This window comes from Strix uralensis, chromosome 13 (assembly GCF_047716275.1).
Source record: "Strix uralensis isolate ZFMK-TIS-50842 chromosome 13, bStrUra1, whole genome shotgun sequence".
In the NCBI taxonomy this organism is placed as follows: Eukaryota; Metazoa; Chordata; class Aves; order Strigiformes; family Strigidae; genus Strix; species Strix uralensis.
Genome location: NC_133984.1, coordinates 18,603,896 through 18,631,612, shown reverse-complemented (window position 1 = coordinate 18,631,612; position 27,717 = coordinate 18,603,896). Strand labels below are relative to the sequence as shown.

Below are 27,717 nucleotides of genomic sequence, written 5' to 3'. Positions count from 1 at the left end.
ATTTTGCCTCTTCTATCTCCTCCTCTGTAATATATCCCCACAGGCCTATAAATGGCACCACCTCAGCAGACTCAGCTCATCTTTCATCACACTGCCAAAGCCTTGTTTTGATTTATTGCCTTTCACCACAGTGGCCCAGAATGAAGTCAACTTCTGAAATCACTCAGGGAAGAATCTGCTGAACAAGCATACATTTAATAATATGCCTCCGCCTTTTTACTTCCTCCATACTGGGATGTTCCAATGAAATAAGAAATCACTTCAGAGTATTGGCGTGCTGGAGATAGCTGCTGCTGATGTTCTGAGGCACAGCATTGCCTTTAACTGCTGCACTTAGATTCAGCCCTGTGTTCCGCCTAACGTCCTCAACTGCGAAATGATGCTGTTTTCTGATGGGTGTGACTTATTTTTTCTTTATATCACAAAGCGCTTGGTTTTCTCTTAGTCTCTTGTTTAAAGTATTGACAAAGTATGTGAGATAAATTGTGTCTGAAGATGGTAACAGTAACAACTTGGATATTCCCTGGTCTGCAACATCTTGTCAAATCCACATTAAAAACACTTTTTTGAACATGTCTTTTTTTTTTCCAAGGCAGAGTGCTTAGTGGCTTGTGGAACTCTTACTTCTTTGAATAAAATTATATAAATGTTCATGATTTTATGTTAAACTATTAAATGTTACTATGTGTTTATTAGAATATGCATATTAATAGAGTATATTGGCTGCCTGTAAGTAAATGGCTGCTAAATCTGCTTGTGTTTTATAACAGAATAACTTTTGCAAGAATAGGGTTTTTCATATTTTTGCTCTGACCAACATTTTTAGAAAAATTGCTTCAGAAAATAAGAGATACAGTTACAATCCAAAGTGATCATAGCATGCTGGCATAACATACTAGATTAAAATGAAAAGCATTTCAAATGGTGGAACAGATGGAAACAAGTTATTTAACTCAAGTGTGTGCTACATGTTTGTGTTGCATGCACACTGTCCATGTTTCTGCAGCAATTAGTCATGAAACAGTTGGGTGTCGGATGTGAAGAACACAAGTGATCATTGTTTGCTGTGAATATATTTAGACTCTCCTGTGGAAAACTTTGCCATGTCCTCTGGCTTCCTCATACAAGTGTTAGCTCATCTTCACACTTCAGGGAGAAAGGGGTGTGTGGTTCTGTGTATAGGATACACTAAGCTTTTCTCAAAGGGCAAAAGCTCGATGAACTGCTTTACATCCACATGTTAAGTCTCTGACACTCCCCGAACTTGAGGCCGGTGCCTGAAGTCTTAAGCATCCAGGATTGTGGAGCTGCCTGTCAGGAGCGGAGTGTTGGCATTGCACATACTGCTGTTGTTGGCAAGGCATTGATTATCCTGGAGAAACTGAGCAGAAACATCTCTTCATCAAAGCACAAAAGGCAGATACCGATGCCTTTCCATTTCTTTCCAGCAGTGAGTTTAACTGTCTACAAAGAGAAGCTGCTTGCTGCTCCTCCTACAAGTATCTCCTTTGGTGTCAGGACCAGCATAGGCAGTAAGCGGAAAAGATCACAAATAACACAACATTTTTGCAGAACCCAGGTTTAAATGTTACAAAGTCTTCTAAGAGCTTTTTGTTTTAAACTGTCTGGTATGTATTGGATGTCTTCCCTTCAAAACTAAAAGGAATTCTCCCCTGTGAGCAGCTTGTGTGGGTGGTGGGATCAGGATGGAAGGTGGTGTGTTAACAGTAGAAGATCATGGATTGCCAGAATGGATTTAGAAATGGAAAACTTGCCTATAATTTGTGATGCCTGCTCTGGGAGCTTGAATTCCATTTTGTAAAGACAGAAGCAAGATAATCTAGTTTTCTGATCAGCACATACTTCAGTATAGTCCTCAAATACCTAACATTTTTTAAATCATCCTCCCAAAAAAATCAGTTGATTTGTATGGCATGTATATCTCTCCTCTCATCTTTAATACATTTTAAGCTTTAAACCCCTATTTTGCTTCCCTCAAACTCCAATAGAGTACGCTTCAAATTGAGCCATGATAATCTGATTCATAGCCTTTCAAAAGGAATGTTCTCATAGAACTTGAATGCTTGGTGTTTTAAAAAAAATCAGTGTGTCATAGTGATCCCAGTTAAAATCTTTTTATAGTTTGGACCTACTGATAAGAGGCCGACACTCTTCCTGGAAACGGAGTTTCTTCCACCATCAGAAGTGTGTTGTAAATACAGAGATTGTGAATGGCAAGCGATTTATTTTTTTTTTCTTAATGAAAAGTGAAACATACATTGTAATTTGGTAGGTTTGCAGGACAAGATACTCATTTTGTGTTTGAGTTTCATCAAGGTTCTACTAAGCTTTTGGGGTTTTTTTTAGCTTTGTGGCCAGTAATCTGAAAACAGGGGTAACTCAGACTCTACATACTGCTAGGTTTGGAGGCAGCTTCGAACGAAATGGAAATTGAGTAGGTAATACCAGCCCAAGTAGCATAGCCTGTTCCAGGCCACTCAGACCACCTGGGGTATGTTCTCTGACTAGATGAAGAACACCTTTGAGAAAGCTAAGCATAGCTTTCTCCGGACAATCAAGGTCATGTTCAGCCTGACTTTCAGTCTGCCTTACAGTTGAGTGCTCAAGGATGTCCTTGTTATTGACATTTTAAATATATTAGCTAGTTTTTTTTAAATACCAAAGCTTTTATTTGCCCATACATCAAATTGGCAGTTTGGGGTCAGAGAGGTTTTGGTCCTGGTTTACCTTTGTCTGAGTAAAGTTACGCTAATGGACAAAGTACATCAGACCTGAATGAACTTCAGCTACCTTTCTCTGAGTGCTTTCTGAAACTGTGCCTTTCGTCAGCCTTTCTGTCTAAAAGGATCTGACTTCAGATAATGCACTTATTTCTCGTGAGCAGTCATTGCAGGTCTCGATAGGCACCTATTGGCATCATGGTGTGCATGAGACACTGTGCTGCTGGTGTTCCTGCTAGCACTGTTACAGCCTGAGTGGCCTATTTTTATTGTTGCAAGCTGGCATTTTTCATGCACTCATAAAATCCACACAAATGTTTCAGTGTGAAGAGAAGATGCAGCACACAACAAATTCATGTACATTGTTAGGGTTTTATTTGACTGTAGCAGTATATATAAAGGCCAAAATGTGTAAAGTTTAATGAGTCGAGTCATATATATCATAAATAATTGGGCATACTGAAGAAAACTAAGGTTGTGTTGATGTATTTGTATGGCACCCAGCACCCAGGAGCTGTAATTGTCATCAGGCTTCCAAAGTCATCCTGAAAAGAAGGTAAGAAACAAAGACTCCTTTAATAACGTGTAATAGAGTTGTGATAGGGTGACAAAAGTCATCTTGCATGGGACCTGGACCAGAGAGTCAAGATGCTTGGATCTGGACATTTGTTTTGGATTGCTTTCCAGTAAATGGTTTGTAAGATATGAATGGATTAATCCTTATGCCTTTCATTTGCAATGTAATAATACCCCCCTCCCAGTGCCCAAATGTACTGTTTTTATTTTATTGGCTCTTCTCAAAAGAAATGCAAAATGAACAAGTGTATATGTTTGAAGAAGGCACTAGATAGAACGAAACAAGCTGAGTAGTTCTTTATGAAGAGAACTAGCTAGAACACAGTGCAGTTAAATCACTGAGAAAACTGTTGCCATAAATGATGTAACAAGAGTAAATCATAATCTTGTTTTGTCCTCTGTGAGGTTTTGGGTTTGGGGTTTTTTTGTTTGTTTTGGGGGGATTTTTTTATGTTTGTAAAAACACATCCTTTATTAGGTAGGATGAGAAGTGATGTTACAGCCAGTATCTCAGGAGGATTTGTATCTAATTCCAAATTGTAACTTCCTTGGTTCCCTCCCACCCCCAGGAATATTCACTATTAACTCTTTCAGAAATGGATGTTTTCAGAGATGCTTCTTTTCTCAGCTGAATTTTAAACAACTCGGTGGAATATTTTCTTCTTGACAGAATTCAGTGTCTTAACAATTTAAATGTAAAAGCTAGTTTTATTGGCCATAGGTAAATGTGGTTCACTTCATTTTTAATTTTTAGTATGATGAGTTTGTCTTTAAAGGAAGCGCTCAAGTCTGAATCCCTGGAGCCCTCCAAAAGTAGCTTATTCTGCATTCAGGGGCACTGCTGTGCTGATCTCCTCAGGGCTCAAGGTGGAGAGTGTGTGCCTTTTCAGTGTATTAAAACGAAAGGGGAAGAAAGCAGTAGAGGCATTGTTGGTCTCTCTGAGAGCCTGCATGCTTACTGTATGAAGTGACGTTAATGATAACCCTTGCATTATTACAGCAAGGAAGTCATAGGATGGAGCCTTAGATAGAAAATAGCAACTGCTCTGAGATATGCTGTATATTATTCCATTATAAAGTAGTCCCATTAGTCTGTTGGCAGAGGATGGCAGTGAGAATTGTCTGGAATCCAAGACAATTGGCAGAAGAAAGTGGAGGGAATAAAATTATTTCACAGCTGAGGGAAACACAGAACACAAAACCAAGAAACTGGTATGAGCAACACGCAATAATGTCAGTTGTGATTGTGCTCCTGCAGTGCTTTTCATCCCAAAGAGCTGTATGATTATCAGTAAGGCAGGTCTTACAGTGCCCCTTTGACACAGGTTAATTTTGTCAGACCCACTTTATAAGAAATCGATATGAACAAAGGAGGAATTACTTGTCCCTACAAACAGTAATAAAGAGGGGATAGTGTCTGAGGTATTGTAACCTCCAACCCCTGACTCCAAAACTACGAGACTGTTACACCCTGGGCAGAAGTGCACTGTGTGCCATGGTTGGGAGGATCCTGCTGACTTTTGCAAGTCAGTTGTTAATGAAATCATCTAGTAGAAACGGTATATTAATATCCATCCATTAATGTATTTCTTCTGATGGCTTTATACATCTTTTCCTTAAACAAGCAAAATCCAAACCTACTTGTGAATGTTCCTAGTAACGCTTCAGTTGTTTATACTAACAACTGGAAGTAAAAAAAAAAAAAGGAAAGAAAAAAAAAAAAGTGTAAGAGAACTTTTGACTTTAGCTTCCAGGCAATAGATAGTAGAAATGTCAGAGCATACACAACCTTGCTGTGTCAGGAATACTCACAGTCACTGAAAGATAGAAGAACTAAATACCATCAGAAAGCAAAAAAAAAAAAAGTGAAAAGACACAAAACATCTAATAACTTGTGTGAAATAGGGTATCTTTTGAGGTTCTGGCCTGGAGCCTTCTGGGGGTCTGAGTGAAAAAAAATCCACTCAGACTGGTGACTGGTTAGGTTAACACTGGTTAATCTTAGCAAGTTTTGTAGTGGGGCTGCTTTGACTGGAGGGAGAGTAGAACTGCTAGTAAAACAGAAGGCTGGGATTCATTGAGTTACACTGACTTTTAGGATGGCTCAGCTGTTGTTCAGTGCAGAAACGATATTTCTATTTATTTGGGTTTGGGTGGGGGTTTTTGGTTGTCGTCTTTTCTTTTTTTTTTTTTTTTTTAAAGCAAATTCTGCTTACCACTGTGATCATTCTGGCTCTGAGCATTTTCCTTCCTTGGCAGGAAACACCAGTCTGTCATGACCTGAAAGTTCCTTATCTTGTCTTGACATGCTTCAGAATTCATAGGCTTCTGTCATACCATCCCGTCCTCTCCTGAAAATGATGGTATATGGCAGCTAACTTGTTCTGAGAACAAGCCCAGAGTTAAGTCTCTGTTAATGAATACTCACCTTGCACCTAATGCCAAAGTAATGGTATATTATGATCCCTTGTTGGATAACTGCTGCTCAGGACCTCTGTCCCTTGTTTGTGGAGGTTGCAACTTTTTCAGATCAGGTTATAAAGCAGCTTGGTTATGTGCTGTCCTGGGAAACAGATGCGAATCCGCAGTATTACTGACTACAATTAAGAGCAGTTTCATAAAGGCATAGCTCAGCAAAAAAAAATTACTTTTTGTTTGAGTAATGAGGTTGCATCAGGATTTGTCCAAATCACTTCTCTAACAGCCAAAATATGTGTTTCGCCATCTGCATTTTTCAGATAGGGAAAAACAAACATCAGTCAACTGTGATTAATTAAGGAAAAATACCAAAATTCTTACTCTAACAGGAGGATTGTTCTGATTGTCAGTAGAAAGTAGTTTGTAGAAAGAGCTTAAAGCTGAGGTTCAGCTAGTCTTTTTAAAATTTTGCTTATGGCTCAGTGATATTAGAATAATAATGTAATTAATATGAATATAATTACATGTTTGTTTTTTTGGAAAAAAGGTAACAATATGGCTGTGGCTACATAGGTGTTCAATAGGTTCATCTGATCACTTAGGAGATTAAGTCACAAACTAAACAAAAGACCAAATGCTACAAAATTGAAACAACATTGTGAGTTCAAAAATGCAAATGTATATTGAAGACCAAGATAATTGGTCTTTCAGCTTCTCCTTATAAAAGCAAAGGTTTATTTTGCCTTTTAAATGGGCCAATAAAATTGAATTGGCACCCTACAGTGCATGCAGAATAGATAGTCAAGAAGAATAAGCTATAAGAAATAGGCAGGGGAGTTTAAGAGATGAAGATTTTTTAAAACTAAGACAGTCTGTAAAAGTGTTAAATCTTAAAGATCTGAATACAAGCCTGAATCAGGGGAAGTAAGACTGGGCAGGGAGGTGCACTTGTTAGAAGATTTTGTTGGTTATCCTCCAGAATTTTCAGGAAAAAAGTTGCAAATATCTGAAAGGCCAGATCAGAAGCTCTTACCTGCACTGGGTGCTCCATGCAGGCAGCAGCTCCATGTTGGCTATTAGGTATTGTTTGGAGAAGGTCCTGCTTACCGTCAGGTTGTTCACAGACTCTGATTTTCTTTTTTTTTTTTTTTTTTTCCCCTCAGATTACTCACAAATGAACTCTTCGCATAAATGAGCACAATCTGCTATGAAAATAGATATACCTTAATTCGTTGTTTTAAAACAGCCATGCAAGACAGAATTTTGTCCAAAGGACAAAGACCCTGAACCGTTTTCAAACAGTTGACCACAGTGCCTATCTCTAAGAACAAGAAAGAGCACAGACTGGACCAGTTCTCAGCTGGTTCCCAGAGGCACTGGTCCATGCTGGAGCCAGCTGCAGTCAGTTACCTTTAGCACTGCACCTATTCTCTCTGCTGACTATGGAGTGTAGGAACTGGCAGTGCTAATAAGAACTAATCTGTATTCTCCATTGTAGTCCTACACTTAGATAGCACGTTAGGCTTTCTCACCCCCCCTGTGACTCTCTTTTTCAGATACTGTGTCCCTGTAAATCTAAGACATTTCAGTGGAGTTACAGTTCAGAAATATTCCTGAACCTTATACCTGATAAGAAATAACGGGTGAACCCAAGATCATTTGAAATACTCTGGGTTTTTAGGGTCAGGAGACATTTGAGAATATGTTTTGTTTGCATTGCAAGGGATGTTTCCTGGAATACTTGCTCTTCTCTGCAGTACAGAATCTACATGACAAAACTGGTAAACTAGGTCATTAATAAATATGTAAAAGAAGCTTGATATGTGAGGTACTCACTCAGTGTATGTGAGGACACCTAGCTCTGCTAACCTGAGTTCAGTGATTATTCCCATGGAATTAGAGGGTTTACACACCATTGAAATGATTTGGAGACTGCCAGACTTACTACTGTAGTCTTTATTTTTCCGTTTTTTTCCACCTGTAAGTTAATGCCTTTTATTTGTTACTTCAGCAGATAATTTTTATGGTAGCTTTTCTACTTTATATCCTGCTGGTATATAGTTTAACAAAATGCCTTTTGAAACAGTGTATTAATTCCTCAGTCATGCCTCTGGGAATAAATTCTTGCTGTATTATAACTTCTTTTATAGCTTTTCTTTACTGTGGTTGAAAACTTCCACAAACTTTTTATTTCAGAAATCACTACTTCTTATTCCCTCTCTGTGCCTCGTGTGTCTATTTTCTGTCTACACCAGCTGTTATTTGCTGCTGGTAACCATGACTGGTCATGTCCTGTTACAGTGGTTTAAACACTTAAAGAAATTCCTTAATAGCATTTCTATTTTTACATCTGGATCTCAAGGAAGAAAATCGAATTTTCACACCTGGCTGCCTATTTGAGGTGTTATCCCTGATGCTGTGTCAATGAGCTGATATTGTGGAGAATCCTTTTTAAAATTACTTTAACAGGCTTTAGTGATTCTGAATGGTAGCATTTATGGTAGGAAATGTTTCATGATGGTACTTTCGGAAGTAACGATGCTGTATATTTCTGTGTAGAAGTCATGTCTTCTTTACTGGTAATTGCTTCCCCTCACTTTTTGCAAAGTTAAATATGCAGTGTTTTGGTAAAAGTGGTTAATGGGGCAAGCTGAAAATTGTTGTTAAATCCAGTTCTTGACAAGTGAAATTGTTAATGTTGAATGAACATTTTTCTGGGAAACTTTATTTTCATTATAAATGGGATTTGTTCACCTCAGTCCAGAAATATTTTGATTTATAAGTGCTACTATGCTGTAGTGTATTTCAGTTATACAGTCTTTATTATGGACCAGAGACCCAGCATCTCACATACCGGCCTCCCTCCATGGAAAGAACCCACATTCGCAAGAAGTTTACTCTGTTCCTACAGAGTTGAACAACAAACTCTTTTCTCTGCAACTCCAATGAAGTTGACCACATTTGTAAATTGAAATACTTTCATTTTTGTCCAAAATGGTCATTGTTCAATCTCTATAAAGTATGGGAAGTGAAGTGATTCCCCAGATAAGTACATGTGAAACAAAACATCTTTGACTGCATTTTGATTATTTTCTGGTGCTAGATGAGTTCCTCAGGACTCCAGAATGGATAATGACTAAAAGCCTCCAGGTTAAGAAATATCAACTTTCATCCCGTGAAGCAACAATACGTATTCCTCATTTGTGGTGTTGTTAATACACTTTCCAAATTGCTTCTGAAAGATTTTAACACTTAAGTTAAGAAGCCACCATAATTTCTCACTGAAAAAGGCCACACCCAGATTTCATATGGAGGTTTCAGAGTTGTGGTCTATAAGGGAATAAAACATCCAGATTTCTTTGAATCAGATCAGAATCAAGGTGGGATAACGGGAAAAATCTACATCTTAACATTTTGACTTTTAGGCAGACCTAACATTTGTTACATAGCTGCTAACAGAGCCCTCAAGGTGCTACTCAAGGGAGGGAATGTATTTTGCAGAAAAGCAACGTAATCACATTTGTTTTTAAAGAATATGGGGAGATTAGTGGATTATAACAATATAGCAGGCCAAATTGCAATAAAAAATGTGCTCAGGCCAGTTTAATTGTGATGAAGTTGGTACGACTCAAAGCTACACTGAAATTAGTATATATTATCTCATTAATTCATTACATCTGCTGCATCATACAGAATAATTTCAGGATTGTTTAGAAGGCTTACTTCAAATATACTTTGAAAGTTTGCATTCATTATATGTCATATTTTAACACCCCTGTCTGTCTCTGTTAGTCTGTTCACAGTTTTCCAGAGGAGTTTACGCCATCTTTGGATTCTATGACCAGATGTCAATGAACACACTGACGTCATTTTGTGGAGCCCTTCACACATCTTTCGTCACACCCAGCTTCCCAACAGATGCAGATGTGCAGTTTGTCATCCAGATGCGGCCAGCATTAAAAGGAGCCATCTTGAGTCTCTTGACTCATTACAAGTGGGAAAAGTTTGTGTACCTCTATGACACAGAACGGGGTAAGCACCATCATGTTAAGTGATTTTTCTATTTCATAACTTGCTATAAGTATTACCAGAATTGGTATGCGCAGCCCATCCCAATTTTCTTCTGGATGCAGGTAGCCCATTCTCACGGCCCTGGAAAACAAGTTTATTCTGAACTAAAATGAATGAGTAAATGAAAAGAAGTCATCTTCATATTTCTGATTATTTGTAGATTATTTGTATCCTCCTTTCTGGAGGATAGTGTTAGCAGTGTAAGCATTCAATTTGGAATACCTGGTTTCCATGGAACCGCAGACTCAACACTTGCCAGGGTTTTTGAGTCCTTGCAAAATAAATAAAGTCGCCATTATGAAGTATGCTGTTAGGCAAGACCTTCCACTGTGCGTGACATTGCAAATCCCACACCACTTCACATAAACGCGCATTTCTCCTGTTACTGAACAAAGACAATCCATGCTAAGATACACTCTGGAGATGTCTAGGCATCAATAACGGTCTAAGAATATAATGCATAAGATGCTCTAGGGCTCTGCTGGAGAAAAGATGCTCTAGATATGTCACATGGATATCCATAGATTAATATAGATACATGACAAGAAATGAAAACATAAAACCCAGTGTTTTCATGATTAAGCCAATTGTTAACTACTAAGAAGCACCAAAGGTAGCAAATCCTGTCAAAAAGAGATCTAAGCATCAGAAACCATTTTTTGTGAGGAATCTTGCATATTTCTGTGAAGCAGCTGTTGCCACCCGCTCTGAGTGTACAGAATTTGCTTGGTTGCAGATTTCACCTGGGTAGCATTTTTTGCATCAGGTAGATGTGCCACTGCCCTTCTCACCAGCTTCATGATTAACAATTCCAAGACCTTCTTCAGATCAAAGGGGTCTGGATAGAGCTAAAGAAGCTTAGATTCCATTCCCGGCTCCCATGACAAAATTTGGATACCCTAGTCTACTTGATATTGATAAAGATCAAGTCTTCTGTGGCTATGCTTTTCACACTGAAGATTAATATCATCACCGAACTAAGGACATACCGTGTGTTGAAAGAAAGTAATTTTTAACCTGATTTTAGATGAATGCCAAGAGTTCAGAATTTTCTGAATGATTTGGGAGATGTTAAATATTTCTAGTGTTGAAAAACGCTTGCTATGAAATCAAGTAGGAAAGTTATGTAGAGGTTAAGAATGCCATTAGTTTTTAAATCTTTTAAAACCACTACCCAAACATCCATATTTCTAGTTTAGTCCACTTTTAAATGAAAGTTACTGTGAATATGCCATTTGCCTGAGTAAGAAAGGTTTGATGTGACCAAATGCGATAAATTTACAGCATGTGATAAAGTAAAATGTCATATGTTCCAGGACTGATGAAAGTTACCATGCTTAAGGCTATTAAAGTGCTTTGGAAAGAGGGGATGCATCAGTCATCCAAGATCATGCCTAATAAGAAATTTGGCACTTCAGACTGGAAAAATCATCCAAAACAGTGGGAGTTTCACTAAAACTTGTCTAGATGATATGACTGTCAGACTGAGATAGTAACGGAAGTCATGAGGGAAGACTTGCAGACTCAGACTTGCATTTATTTACACTTCTCAGTGTGTACAGTCTTTAGGTAGACACAGTCTAATCATGAGTTTATTATGATGACTTATCCCTTTGAACAGTTGAGGTTGTGTCTAGGCTTCATTTTGCCGTGTTCATATTAAGATTTTAATCCCAGATTAAAACACAGCTCTAGCTGGCAAAATTAGCCCCAGGAATCTGACTTTACCTCTGTTGCCTTCTGCCCCTTGTCTTGACCTCCATTCACATCCTACTCACAGTCTTAAAATTACTAATCAAAATCGTATTGTGAACCTACTGTGGCTCACATGCATGTTATGCTAGCTGTATGTTATGTCAGACATTCAGACTAAGTGTCAGAGTATGAAATCTGAATTAGATGAAAGCACAGGTGACTAGGATTATAAAAAGTAGCTCAGGGTTAGAAGGACACTGTGTCTTGAGGATGGAAGAGGCATCAGTGCATCTAGATGGCTTGATAGGCTTTGAGTTGTTTGGGACTTACGACATCTTATCTTTCCTTCCTATACATATATCCTCACTGCTGTTGTTTGATAACATATTTGCCATCTCTTAAAACAAGAACAAAACCAAGTAATTGATTACCTTCAGTTACTGCTGGTTTAGTTAGGTTAAAACAAACTTGGTAGCAGTCTTACCAGAGTTATCATTGCTGTATTTTTCCAACACTAAAATTAAGAAGATTCATATAGGAGGGAGAGGCAGGGCAGTTAGGTACTGAGAAATAGACATTAGATTCCTTTGTTTGATGAGCAGTAATTGTGGGTGGCCGCACCTGAAACATTTGGCAATTCCAGTAGGCTGCCTAATTTCATGGAACCATGGAATGATAGAATGGTTTGGGTTAGAAAGGACCTTAAAGATCATCCAGTTCCAACCCCCCTGCCATGGGCAGGGACACCTTCCACTAGACCAGGTTGCTCAAAGCCCCGTCCAACCTGGCCTTGAACCCTTCCAGGGAGGGGGCAGCCACAGCTTCTCTGGGCAACCTGTGCCACTGCCTCACCACCCTTCTTCCTTATATTTAATCTAAATCTACCCTCTTTCAGTTTAAAACCTTTACCCTTCATCCTATCCCTGCACTCCCTTATCAACAGTCCTCCCCATCTTTCCTGCAGCCCCCTTTAAGTACAGGAAGGCCGCTATAGGGTCTCCCCAGAGCCTTCTCTTCTCCAGGCTGAGCACCCCCAGCTCTCTCAGCCTGTCCTCGCAGGGGAGGTGCTCCAGCCCCCTGATCATCTTCGTGGCCTCCTCTGGACCCACTCGAGCAGCTCCATGTCCTTCTGATGTTGGGGGTCCCAGAGCTGGGCACAGCACTGCAGGTGGGGTCTCACGAGAGCAGAGTAGAGGGGGAGAATCCGCTTCCTTGACCTGCTGGCCACACTTGTCTTGATGCAGCCCAGGACACGGTTGGCTTTCTGGGCTGCGAGCGCACATTGCTGGCTCACAGTCAGTTTTCCATCCACCAATACCCCCAAGTCCTTCTCCGCAGGGCTGCTCTCAATCCACTCCTCACCCAGCCTGGATTTGTGCTTGGGATTGCCCCGACCCACGTGCAGGACCTTGCACTTGGCCTTTTGAACTTCATGAGGTTTGCAGGGTCCCACCTCTCCAGCCTGTCCAGGTCCCTCTGGATGGCACATCCCTTCCCTCCAGCGTGTGACCGCACCACACAGCTCGGTGTCGTTGGTGAACTTGCTGAGGGTGCCTCGATCCCACTGTCCATGTTACCGACAAAGATGTTAAACAGCACCAGTCCCAACACCGACCCCTGAGGACGCCACTCGTCACTGCTCTCCACTTGGACATCGAGCTGTTGACCGCAACTCTTTGAGTGCGACCATCCAGCCAATTCCTTATCCACTGAGTGGTCCATCCATCAAATCCATCTCTCTAATTTAGAGACAAGGATGTTGTGCGGGACAGCCTCAAATGCTTTGCACAAGTCCAGGTAGATGACATCAGTTGCTCTTCCCTCATCCACCAGTGCTGTAACCCCGTTGTAGAAGGCCACCAAATTTGTCAGGCATGATTTGCCCTTAGTGAAGCCATGTTGGCTGTCACCAATCACCTCCTTATTTTCCATGTACCCTAGCATTATTTCCATGAGGGTCCGCTCCATGTGCCGCTGGGCACAGAGGTGAGACTGACTGGCTGTAGCTCCCTGGGTCTTCCTTTTTTTCCCTTTTTAATAATGGGAGTTATGTTTCCCCTTTTCCAGTCAATGGGAACTTCACTGGGCAAATTTCTTGTGATAGGCCTTAAAATACAAAAAAAAAAATCCCAAAAGGTTGAACAGTAATAATGGTGAGTGACTTCTTGTGTCAGGTAGTGAATAGGCTGTACATGTTCCTATGCTGAGATACCATTGGAAATAACAACACTAGAGCTGTCACAATTTTTAATAATTCCTATCTTAGATACTTAACTGCTTTGGGGCACAAACACTGTAGAGAGATGTTGTTAAGCAGTTTACTGTCAGTTCCTGAAATAAACTATCATTTAAATACTGCCTTTCTATGAAGATTATTATCTCACTGGTTTGTTCTGAGAATCTGAGAAATGGCAAAACATTAGACTACTCTTTCTTACATTGAATATTAGTTATGGACCAAATTCTTGCAAGCAGTTTTACAGTGTTCTGCTGAAGCAAAACACTGCCATGTAGTAAACATTGCATTTACTATTAATAAATACTGCACCATATTACAGATGCCATACAAAACTGAATAAACCTTGTGGTTTTATACTGCTTGTTGAACTGTTTCAGTTTAAGCTTAGGAGAATGGAGAATCAGCTTTATAAAACTGTTTTCCTTAAGCAGTGGCTTTTTTCTTCTTTGCCATCAAATCGTGTAATCATATGGTTTTCCCTCTGGGTGACATTAGGCACAATACTGTGATGTTTGGCTCCTGCAATGAAGACAAAAGATAAATCTCAAACAATAGAATAAAGTTAAGATATACAATTACATAGATAGGTTGTGAAGCTTTTAATCCAGTGAGTTAGTGTGTACGTTGTATATGTTTATATTTGTAAGTACATTATTTTCTGTTGCTATGAGATGACTGAGTGTTGCAGATTGTGCTCTCAAATGTATATTTATGTGCAGGTGCAAAATTCAGTTTCTTAAAAACTGCTAAAGCACACAGAAAGAAAAATAAAATGTGAGATTTATTAATTCCAGCAGCAAGAACTATGTCTTATCATTGCTTATTGCAGTTGCTGGACTTACTCTTCTGTGAAGAAACTGAAATTTAAGAGAAATATCAAATTGCATGTTCTTCTCCTAGTACCAGCAGAAGAAATAAATTATACTTTGCAGAGAGTAATGATGCATTAGGAAATGGCTGCTAAGGGAAGAAAGGACATTAAGCAGTGTATAGAAGAAATAGTCATATGTTCATTGCACATGCTTTTAGTTCATGTGAAAGGGAAAGGCAGGGTTGATTTCTGTTTGTATTAACTCACATCAGTAAGTTGACACTGTTGGTTGCTGTGATGTGTGCAAAATATCTGATTAATTATATGGTGCTAACTGCCTCGGTAGGCTTCTCTGCAGTAAAACTAAGACTAATTAAGATTATGTCAGGATGAAATGAGATGGGGTTACATACAGAAAGCTATTAAGAATTTGGGTAGTACTTGTCAGGAAAGTCACCTTTTGCATCTCATGGTGAGGATTATGTTTTATGAAAAACCTCAGGTTTATTTCCAGTCTTCAGGTCTGTTTCTCCTCTTGCTTTACTTTACTGTAAATCAGATGTTATTCCACTGAAGTCAGTGGACCAGAGTAACACTAGTATGAATGTGTGGAGAGGTAAGCTTGTGGTTTTCATAGTCATCTTAACGTTGCGTGAAAGTGTGAAGTACTTCTCATTTAATTATAGAAATGGTATGGTAGATTGTAATACTGAAGCTTTTGTTTATTTAAATTTCCATAATGTTTCTTAAGTAACGTTTATTTTTGCCTGAGAAACACTGTTTTGTACAGATTGTTCATTTTCCATCTGTCAGTACAACACAGGCACTTTGTCCTGAGTTACTTTGATTTGTCATACCTACTGTGCACAAAGACATTGATTTCTGTCATGTAGATCATTTAAACAGAATCACACCAAGTGATTTCTGTGATGTGCATCAAGTCTTCTTCCTTTTCCTTCAGATCATAGGAGTCATCACAGGACAGGAAGGTGACTTTGTGTAGTGCATACCTACACGATGGGAGCTCACTCTAGACAGAGGTACAGATAGATCACAGTCTTTATGGCATTGTAACCAAATCTGAAATTCTTCTGTCATTTGGTTTTGGTTAACACTGGCTAGATGAAGGCTGAGGCATGGAAGTGTTCGTCTAAAGCCAGGTTATGTGGCTAAGAAGAGTTGAAAATACCTGCTTCAAAAGCAGTTACATCTTTAATCCTTACTGCCACAGAAACACAAATATTTGATCTGAATTTAATGGATGCGTAAGGATGCAGAAGGCCTGAAAATACAGGCCTGAAAATGAACTGTCCTATTCCTTTTAAATATAAAGCCTTCTGGTACCCTGTTGCATAAAGAAATATCAGGTAAAGAGGAAAAAAAAAAAGGTACAACTGTAAGCTTGATGGTATGCATAAGACATTGAATTGCCTTAAACTGGGTTCAGTACAAGACAATGAGGTCTGATTCACTGCTTCTGCTGAAGACAAAGAATAACTCTTCCGTTTAGTCCTGCTTTTACAAAATGAGGTTAGTTATCTATTGCTATCAAAGGACAAGACACTTCTGTACCACTTTCCCTGGAGAATGAGAGATTGGAGCTGATAAAAGAAGTGGTATGTTGAACCAGGCTCATTATATCTTCCACAAAATTAAACTGATGGATTTTTTTTTTCCACTGAAAATTACCGATATGTAGAGCATAACATTTTTTGCAAAACATCTAGGGTAAGATCATTTTTGTAGAATCTAAAAAGACTCTTGCTTTAGTACCTGGTGGATTCCCAGTGGTTTTGGAATGTCGGTTTCTGGTGGACTGAGTCTCTGCTGAAAACGGCAATGAAAAATATAATCCAACACAGAATGACTGACTCCTGTTTATAAACACCTTCTACCAGCAGACAGGTGCAAAAGAGCTCCTCCTACCACATAGCTCACTTGTTAAACTCTGTATTGTCTTTCTGCATGTCAGGAACTTTTACCTTCATTTCTAAAGATCGTTCTTCAATAAAGGGGAAAAATGAAACTGGTGGTAGCAGCTACACCAGCATTAGTAAACCCTGAATTCAGCACCTGCTGAACAGTCAAATGGCAAAAGAATCAATAACTGAGCTGTTCATTAACATCTTTATTCTCAGAGCAGGGAAGTTATTCCACTAGCTGAAGAACTGGTCTGAATCCATTGCATGAAGGAAAAAGGATTTAAGGCTGGCTCACAGTTTTCTCAGAATGAAACACAGGCTTGTTCCATTTTAAAATTACAATTCTTGTTTGCCAGTATGTTTATACCTGTTTAATTCTTCTCGGTTGCACCTGTAGTGTTTATGACATGTATTTTGCTTACACTTTCAAAAGTATGAAAGAAATTAAAATCTTGACGTTATCTTCTGTAAATATCAGTCTGTGGTGAAGAATAAAGCATGATTGGAAGCCTATAAAACACCAAAGGTGACAAAACAGGGAAGAATCACTGCAAACCTTGATTCTTCCAAGTCTTTTGTCTCTTCTGCAGAAGTGTTTTGGACAGCAGCCCAGGATCATGGGGATGACATGTAGACAATACCAATTGCTAGCATTTAGGTACCTATCTAGATGAGCTGTCTCATTCTCCTTTCTCACATCTTTATATACTGGGAAATGCACAGCAAGGAATAAATCTTTGCAAGACCTCCTAAGCTGAGGCTCGGCCTCCATCTCACAGGAACAGGCATCACAGGTCTGTACATTTGAAGAGTCATGTGCCCCGGTAACTGCCATCCAGAAATTTTCTTCTAAGTCATGATGTCAGCAGAAGGTGACTTGCAGCAAGGCCACAAAACGTTGCATCTTTTGCATGACTTTACTTGAAACGTTGTGATGCAGGTTCGAGTTTCAAGCTCTTGTACAATAGAGAACACACACAGTATAAAGCCCCTCATGGTAGAAAATCCATTATTTAGATTTAAAGAACAATCATACTTCATATAGTTATGTGCAATGAGAAAATGATCTGTTTCTTTCACTATCAACCTTTTGGGAATGAGGGATTTTACCATTTTGTAATGCCTAGAATTTGTATTTATATAGAATGGAAAGTCATAGATACTGCTTAGCGATGTTTGTATGAAATATAAGTAATTTACCCTGACAGAGAGACAAATCTTGACATTCTTATTTAGGGCACACTGCTCCGTTGCTTTCAGCAGTACAATGTATGAACTAAGGCACTGTTCAGGAAGCATGCCAGAACCTTAACTGAAATATTCCAGGATTGCTTTACTGTTTGACTTTACTGCCGAAATGTGTTTGGGAATAATCTGAGCCTGAACAGTTAAATTTAGCTTTTGATAATCACTCTCCATTTATTTTCTCTGAAATCTCTAAAGTCTCATACAGACTCCTTTTATCTTGGTCTCTGTGGTACACAGATACAGAAGGCGGCCCTTTTACTGATCCTTCCCCAAACAAACATTGAGACCCTGTGTAGGAGAATGGATGTTGGCTGATTTTTAGGTGGACTGAGAGCCTTAAGCATTTTTCTCCTGATCTTTCCCATTAGCTGCTATTTGTTTAGCTTACTCTGGTAATCACTTAAACCGTTTTTCTAGCTTATGAACAAGAGGAGTGAATCAATTTTGAAAGTCATCCAGCATGAGATGTCATACAGGCAAGACTAAGATGCAGCTGAAGGCTAACAGCATAGAGTTCATGGTGGTATTCTGTACTGCAGCTTTGTGCCTCTTTACGAGTTTTGTGTATGCACAGTGGGTTCAGTTTGGTGTTGAGATGCTCAGGCAAAATGCCTTAACATCCCTTGAATCTGTTGGAACAGACACTACTGTCAGCAGCATTTTCCAACAAGTGAAGTAATTGCACATGTGCAACAAATTTGTGTCTTGTTTCATGGAGCCCCTGAGAATACATAAGTGTGTCAGTCCATTCATGAAGAAAAACAGGAACACCAGAGCAAGAGCATGGTATAAGAGAGCCTCGATACTGCTCATGCGGTGATGATGTGACATCATCCATTCTCCCATCCACACATAATGGTGTTGTGATAGGGTGTTATGGTAGCCTCACTCACACTGAGTGTGAGTCCAGTTGTGGCTGAGAGAGCTTCAGAATCTGACCTTGCTTTATGCGAGATCAGCTTGTAACACACAGAGTCAGAACATTCAGGGTACAGAGTATGAACGGGAACGTCCTGGAGAAATAATTTCTGGAAGCCTAAAGCAGGATGTGTGCTACCCTTGTGGTCATAATAAAAGCAACTGGAACTCTCAGGAACATGAGCTGAGGCCCTGAGTATCTTAGTAGTAAACAGGAGAACTAGCAGCTTTGCCACTCATCCATGCCTTAGAGGTGAAGTCTGCAAACGAATGTATTTATAAACTGAGTTGTGTAAATGCATGCATTTAAATATTTAGCTTTTCATAAATATGCATGTTTTATCAACTTTTGGTATAGCCATAACATTTAATTTTTTTTATAGTATGTGCAAGTAATTTGACAGAAGCTTTTGTTCTCAGTTGATTTTATGTGTATCGGCAAGGCTTAAATGGTCAGAATCTCACATTTCCAGATTTCTAGAAACATAGCTAAAGTTCAAGACCATTTCCAAGTGCAGGTGGAGGAGGGGAAGGGCTGAAAAGATACATGAGAGGTGTTGTTGGCCCTTTTGCTCTGAGACAAGGGCAATGACTTGACACAAAGCCAAACCTTAGAGGTGATGGAAAGGCTTCGCTTGGAACCAGAGGAGATGAGGTGGAATTTGTTGATCTCAACGTGGAGATGGGACATTTTAGACTAGAAAGGAAGGCTGTAGAAAAGAATACCTATATGCAAAGGACTGCGAGTAAATTTTTATCAAACCTATTTATTTAACGCATCTCATGCAACAGATCTAGGAGTTTACTTAAAGTTACTTTGAGTTGATTATTTTGCATCTGTATATGCAGCATAGCTTTAAAGACTAGAAGCCTTTGGTGTCCTTGGCATCTGGATGCTCAGAGCAAGTTAGGCTAGCTTCACCTGGGGAGTTGTGCTGATTCTGTTCATGGAAGTGCACTGCCTTGGTGACTTGAAATCTGTGTAAGGGAGTTGGTACTTTGAGTGAGAATGAAGAAAGTAGCACTATTTAGTAATGGAATCAAGATGAAGCAATTTTCAGGTATGTATCAAAAAGAGAGATCTATAACATTGCATTAGTATGTGAACCTTACTTCATATTTCAGTGGAGTGGCATGTGTTCTGGTTATCTCGTGTTTTCCAAAGGAAGGACATTTTGACATCCTATACCTTAATGTAGCTAAGGTGGCAGTATTTAGCATGTTAGTATTCTTACAAGTTTGCAGATTTTGTCACCCTTTACTGGATCTTGACTGTGTGCTTACTCTTCCTGTGCATCTTTCTTCACCTAGAAATTGTTCATTGTTAACCTGAGTGACAGCTATTATTGGTGGCACGTGTTTTTTTGTGGAAGGACGGTTGTTTCTTATTCACAATGAGGGAACAGAATCCCTATATATGCTATGAGAGACCTCACACTTTTGTGAGCATGATGCAATAGCGAGATGATGATCTTCAGCTCAGGCAAATAAACTGCAGGTTCAGCTCAGGCAGGTGAAGAAATTCTGTGGAATGAGCACAAACTATTGTGGAATGGCTCTAATAAAAACTGCCGAACACAAAGAATTCTCCAATGCTTGAGGAATATACGAGTAAAATGAAGTATCTCAACAAGTTAGTTAATCAAAGCTGCTTTCATAGAGCGGCCTCAGATACTCCAAAGCAGGTTCTCAGCTAAGCAATGATATGTTCTTTTCTCACTACCAAAAGAGAGGCTTCATACGCAGTTTGAATTTCTTTTGATACAGGACTATATGGCATGCCGGGTGAATAGTGTGTAAAAACTTAGCTTTGTTAAAGGCTTTGTGCTTTTGAAGTGATTTTCATTTGATGGTCTCAAACAACAATGAATGAAGATCAACAATATCTGTATGGGGCATGCAAGGGTTTTCAGTCCTGTTTTTCAGATGGAAGATTTGATGTACTGATCAGCAGGTTAACAACCTGATCTTCTTCTACTTACATTTAAAGACCTTTGTTGAGTTGAAAGCACACTGAGCTTTGACTTGAGATGTGCAGAATGTCATACTGGAAGTCAATGGCCATGGTTACTAATGAAAAACAGTTTTTCATATTCCTATACAAGAATTCCCTTAAATTTTACCATGAATTTCCCTTCTCACCTAGAAAAAAAACTTGAGCCTTTGAAGAAAGTCATAATGTATTACTCTATAAAAGAAGCTTTGCACTTAAGGTAGTTAATTAAATGGTGTTTGTCATGGAGTGTATATGAAGGAATTCAGTATCTTCCTTCATCTATGACACTTGACCCTTTTAGATGTAGCTTTTTCTTTCAGGCTTCAGAGAATTTACCAAACTAGTTTGACCACATGCCTTTTTCTTCCCAGAAAATATCAGCTGTCTCAGTAAGCATAAAGATGACTCGAATGCTTTGTAGAAGAAAAATAAATGTGACTGCACTTATGACAAACCCACTCAGCTGGCAGGTAAAATGACCTCATATTGTATTTAGGTTAAGGAGTTTTTAAAGGATTTTTCTCTCATGGAGATAGATTTTTCACTGGTTTCTCATGAGACATTTAAAACCGCACCTTTTTCTTTTTTTTTTTAAACTCTCCTACTTGCAATTCACAGTAAGACAGCACTGTGAGCATGCATTTCAGAACGTATATAGACAGGTACTACTGTAGTACAGTGGAATGAAAAATACCTCCATAAAATGATTAAGTATTAATCTTTAAAGGAAAAAAAAGTGAAAAGTCCCTGACATGAATCTTGTACTCAGTAACAAGTAATTATTCATTTCTTCAGCTCTAGATGCATAGCTTTTCCCGGCCACCTCTTTTGCTTTGATTCGTGATGTAAAGAATCATTGTGAGAGAAAGGTGACCTAAGGTTTTATTCCTCATGATCCTGAGCTCATCATGTTCACAGCTTGTTGCTTTGCACTTAAAAGTATTTCTGACTTTCCTTGTTTGCCAGCAGCCCAAAGAAACAAATCACCAGTCAATGATTTGCACAGCATAGCAGCATTTAGTCAGGGCCTCTCTTCAGTTTGTTAAAGTGATTAAGCACAGAGTTGTCATCTCTTACAACAGCAGAGTATCCCCTTTACTACTGAAGTGTTTCTCCTCCAGTTTTAGGGCCAGATTCCTCAGGCACTGCTCTGTGAAGCCGGTGTGCCACAGAGTCTGGATTTGTGTGTGAAGTACGACTGTGCTCCCTCCAGGTGAATGGGTAGAGCCTAAGTAAGGTGAGGTGCTTTTACCAAGGTAGTAGTAGTTTAGTGAGCAGTGTGAGCTAATGCATCATATCTGAAACTGAAGAATTTTGTAAGCCAGAACTGTGACTACTGGAAACACAACTCCAGTTGTGTTCTCTGCCCAGTGCAGTGATCTGTGCTAGATCTGCGAATGCTCGGTGAGCTGTGAGCGTCGTGGTTCCATGCTGACATGAGAAAACAGCATCAGCCTGCAAAGGTTAACAGATACCAAGCAGTGGTTGTTAAGGTTTCTTAGGAGCTCCTGAGGTGTTGTTTCCTTTGGGGACATTTTGTCAATGCTGATAATAATAATATGCAGTGAATTGGCAGGGCTGTGCACGTACCAGATAGAAGAGGACTACTGTTATTTGCATAAAGTGCGAATATTTTTATAGCATTTCTTCTGCTGCTTATGAAGTTGTGAGTTATTTCTCCACTCTCTATTCATGTTCAGGAGAGCACTAATTCATTTTTGATAACTCACATTTTGATAATCTGCCCAACTGTACTTGAGAATGGGTTTATAAAGCAGTGTGGCCACTCCATACACTGCATTGAACTATTATGCCCCAGGCCAAAGACAGATCCAAATTGCTTTGTTCAGTTGTGGCCTTTTTTTAATCATCACTTATGTGTTGTGAGCATTTAACTGAGGCTCCTTGGTAAAGTGAAAGCCACTTCTGGCTATTCTAGTTTAGCCTAACGAAATGGCCACTGATCGCTGAAAAGGCTTTTCGTTCCTTTCATGTTCTTCTTATGGCATGGTGTACCAAGCAGCCTCAGAGACAATGGCTTTGAGCTTTTATTTTCTTCTTTTGTTAAGGAGACTTTTCCAGAGAAGAAAATGCATGACAGTGGTCATTAAAGATTTTCTGAGAGTACTTTAGAATATTTCAAACGCTCTGAAGCCATCAGATAAATATTGCAAATAATTGCAGACATTTTCAGGTGTCTTTTTTAGCAAGGTGTTTCATTCTGGTCATTCTTAGGGCATAATATTCTCATTTTTGTAGCAACGGCTATATATGGCCTTGTAAATTTATACCATGATCTTCTTGGTGATATAAAAATAATGATGTAGTCTCAGAATTAACATGGGAAAACATTGCAGCTCTTGGGTGCCTTCAATTCAGTACAGGTGGTCTAGTTAATACCCAAGTACGGGTAGTTCTAATGGGTGAATACATCAAATAAACTACAAAATGTTGGACAAAGTTATGATATAAACAATGTATTTCCTCTATTGGACGTAATTTGCAGTTGCCATTGTGTCCTGCTGAGCCATCTAAAATATATGAAAGAATCCATAATTGTTACTCATCTTTATGAAATGTCAAAGTCATATACTACATTGACCTCAATCTATGTGCATTAATTCATAAAGAATTTAATTTGATGAGTTTAAGTCAGAACTGCAGTATAAAATCCTTTCAGTGCAGTTTAATTATTTTGCTAGCATTATATACACATAACACCATCGTAGTCTAGACTGGATTGTGTAATGATCTGCTCCTAAGACTAAAGATATTGTAAATATGCTTCTAGATCAAAGAGTGCTATTTGCTGCAGTCTTATTTCTTACTGGCTTTTTCCCCCCTGCTTAAAAAAGGGGAAATTATGATTTTAGGAGCAAATATTAGTCTTCAGTTTGTGTAGTTTAGCATATCTTTTATTAGCAAGATAAGGCTTTATACTTTGGGGGGGGAGGAGGGGGGAGGGGGGAGGGGGTGGGAAGGACATAAAAGAGGGAAATGAAAACTAAAGAAGCCAGTCTTATGACATTGTTTGGCTCAGCAAGATCAAACCTTTCAGCTGACTACACCCGTGTCAGTAATTGCTCTGTAGATAGAATTGCCTATTGCTTAGTAGTACTAGCATTATCGATCAGTTGTTTTTGTCCATGAACTGACAATGATAACCTCAAATTAGATCAAGTTTTTATTAAAGAAATAAAATCAAATTATGCCTGGCTGTAGACATATACTAATGAGTTACATGAACACATAATTATTGCAGTAGCACTTCTTGCAGAGATTTCTTGAAAATAAAACCCCAAACCCTCCTGTTTGTTTTTTCTGTCATTTGTTAAGCAGTTGTCTCCTTCTCTCACCTACACACACAATGGGCAAGCCTACGGTATTTTTAATGACATTGTAACGGGTGCCACAAAGAGGTGGGGAGATGGGGGCGGAAGGGGAGATCTGAGCTTTTCTTTGAAAGGGGGAGGAATATGAGGGCGTGAATACAAGGATGCATAAGTTATTGCAGCCTCAAGGCAGCAGTAATTTATGCACTGACAGTTTGAGTTTCATGCTAGGCTATTTTAAAAAAGCCTTAGAAAATAAATGTCTCTGTTACATTAGTGTATGTGTTGGTTTTAGAGATATTCCACATCACAGAGACAGTTTGAACACAAACATTTGAAACAAATGTGTTTCATCATTTCATCATGACGTGTTTCATTACAGTGTGGCAGTTGTCCTGTTTCAGTAAGAAAAAAACTAATAATATAAAAAAGATAGTTGTTTTCCACATTTCAGCATGAATTTGGGTACCCTGAAGGATTTTTCAGGGTTGTTTCATTGCTTATGTGTCTGTTTTTAGTGTATGTTGACAAAAGTAAAAGTTGTAGCTTCAGATGATGCATGTGTAGTGTATTAGTGTAGTTATTATGGTAGTTGTCCTCTCTGGAACCATTTAGCTCCACTTCTCAAAGAAAGCAACAAAATGGATGTGAATGGCATACATTTGAGTAATGACCATTTTGGTTTGCGTGTTTTACTTATGCTACAAATCAGAGGAAAGTCTAGCTGCACACAGCATCCATAACATACAAGACCAAACAACACTTTCCTTTTGACATGAACCATATAATAATATTTATGCATTAAAGCACCATTTCCTTACAAGGAAGTATTCAGCTTGGCTGTTTGATTATGAATTCCCATTTTTATGGCAGTAATTTCCATTACTCTAACAATAATTGTGAAATGCATACATAAGAACAGTAGCTTCAAAAGTTTGAAGTGTATAGAATTACACTGAGTTTTCATTAATAATATATATGAAGGCAAACATATTAAGTGCAAGCAGCTGTAGACCATTACAATTTAGATTTAATTTAAGTAATCTCTGGATTGACCATCTTCAAAAACTAGCCACAGCAGGCAATATAAACACATCATAGTCTGTCTTGTAGTGAATTTTAGATGCCAGCTGCATCTTCATAACACTTTATTGGGTCTCCTATGAAAATTATGGATAAAAAGATAACCGGAGCAATGATGTTATTTGTTCTTAAGTGCTATTCATTTTGCATAGATATGGTCTTGGTTTATGGGATATTCATTTGCATTTTTCTGCAGATAGTGTTTTTGTGACTTTAGTGACCTTCTTGTGACTGTAAAGCTGGATTTTGTCAAAATGTTTTTAACATTAAAACTTTTACTGCAGGGAATTCAGACTGCTACTGAATGTAACCGAGTTGGTTTGGTTGTGTATAAATCAGAATATGCCTCAGAGCATAGCAAAAGCCATTCATTGCATTTCTTTGAAGTGAAGCAATGCAGATTTGCACAGGTGAAGATTTGACCTTATGTGTTTAAAAATAAGTTCTTAACAGGTCCATTTGAAGCAACAAAATTGTAACACAGAGATAAAAACTTGTACAAGAAGCTGAAAAATTGTCCCATGTTTTGATACTCAAATGTGTTCTTTTTTCCAAATCCCAGATAGGTAGTTTTTAGGACTTCACATGAATAATAGATGCTATTTAAAATGTTTGCTTAAGAACAATGAGTTCATTGTACCAATAATGAAAAGTTTTATTGTTGGCCACTTTGTAGTATTTTGATTGTCATGTTTTATACCACTCTTGAGGTCAGATGGTAGAAATCCCCTTAATTGTTGTATTTAACCCGCAGTCGTTACTGAAGGTGAGGAGGGAATACATTTTTGCTTTGTTTCTACAGCATGTGCCACAATGGGGGTTCTTGAGAACTACTTTAAACCAATAATTGCTTATTATTACACTAGAATGAAGGGAAACGGAGAGGCTTCAGTGGACATTGTGCTAGAAAATTGAGAATTAGCTTCAGTTTTATTACTTGAGGTGTATTTATATGAGTTATGGTATGACAAATAGCAGCCTCAATTGTCATACAGAGACCAGAGTCTAGAAGCAATAAAACGGAAATCGCTGTGTCACAAGGGAAACTAGTTTCTGTAAACTAATAAAAAAGATGTTCTAATGATTTCTGTGTGATCCTTCAGGGATTTTTAGGGACGTACTTGTTGAAGAAAAGCAGAAAGCTGTTGTATTTCCCTAGTTGAGGTCTTTTTTTTAATGACTTTACAGAATACTCCTTGGTGTGGTGCCTTCTTCTCAAGTTGCTATTCACAGCCTTTTCTCATTTACTTTCCAGGGCTTTCTACTTTATTCTGTGATAATAGCACTAATTTCTTCAACATAAGTAACAAATGTATATTTTCTCTCCTGCTTGACAGAATTAAATCTTAGAAAGAAAATTTTGTTCAAGTTAAAGTCACATGGAACCTGAGGAGGAGTGGAAAATGTTGAGTGAAGGAGAAATTACAAGATTAATTTTGGACCAAGCTGAAAAATGTTAGTTTATCTGCAAAAAATCTAGTCAACGTTATTTCAAGACTAACCTTTAGTTTAACCTTTGTTCAGATTCTGAAAGTAAGCCATTAAATTTCATTTGAAAAATATTTTCCTTCATTTTATTCAGCCAGAGTTATAAATTCAGCTTGGCCTAAATTAACCTGTATCTACAGTCCCCTCCTCTCCTAAAGGACTATTCTTCAGTAAATGTAATATTAATTGAAAAAAATGAATTAATGCAGCTGTAACTTCTAACAGGACACTTCCCTAAATGGTAAGTGAAGTTATATGCCCATATATGACTCATGCGGGGCATCAAAGAGCATTTTTCATTTATTTGGGAGTGGCCAATGGCCACACTTTACAGAGGAAAACCAGCCAGCAATAAACACGCTGCTTTTTGACGGAAAGAAATGTATCAGGACATTATTTTAGCAATCTCCACATGTCAGTTAAATATTATATCATAGTATTCTGTACAAGGATATCATTTTAGTGAGACTAGAATTATTTGCATACCTGCCTTCAATTGTTATCATCCATACTTTGTTTTATTTTATTAATAACTATTTTAGAAATAATAAATCACAGTTAAGACACTGTAAACGTGTTATAAATATGATCCTGTATTAAATTTCGTTAAAAGCAAAATGGATATTTAGCAAGGATTTTTAAATCCTTAAACTATGGTATTATTGCCCTTCTGCTGCATTATATAAAATTATTCAGCATTCTTTGATTGTTTATAGATATTTATAAACATGTCCTAAATAAAAAGCATGAAATTATCATTAACAGATTTTGCTAAGACAAATGTAACAGGTTTTGATTAAAATTGTTCAGGTGCAGAGCAAACTTTTTTATGTTTATTGTATTTTCTGCTCAGTGTAGTCTTGTACCCATGACTTTTGCATACTGTTGTGTAGTGTTGATCATGCATTATCTTTGTAGACTTCTAAAACATTGTTCACTTAAGCAACAAGTTAGCAAAGTGAATAATAACATATTATTTTATTGAAGTAAATGAGAGATGCTTTCCCTTTGCGCCAGGTGTTAGTTTGTATCTACGTTAGGAATGATTATCAAAACCAGATGTCTGAATTGTGGCTATTGTGAGGAGCTATTTAAGAGCTAAGGCTACTGAAAGTAGGTTTTACTGAGATCCAAGAATCATCAAACAAGAAGCAGTCAGGTTTGCTTGCTGTCATATTT

The 27,717-nt window shown here is 38.3% G+C and overlaps 1 protein-coding gene across 4 annotated transcripts in view; it reads left to right on the top strand.

Annotated features, from left to right (window-relative positions):
* GRIA3 (glutamate ionotropic receptor AMPA type subunit 3) overlaps positions 1-27,717 on the top strand; it is a 156,670-nt gene that overhangs the window by 24,953 nt on the left and 104,000 nt on the right. For all 4 annotated transcript variants that reach the window (XR_012630640.1, XM_074882227.1, XM_074882226.1 and 1 more), the window contains exon 3: positions 9,528-9,767. Coding sequence is in view for 3 of the 4 variants with exons in the window: in XM_074882227.1 (XP_074738328.1) it covers positions 9,528-9,767 (240 nt within the window). In the remaining variant the exon portion in view is untranslated. The remainder of the gene's footprint in view (positions 1-9,527; positions 9,768-27,717) is intronic.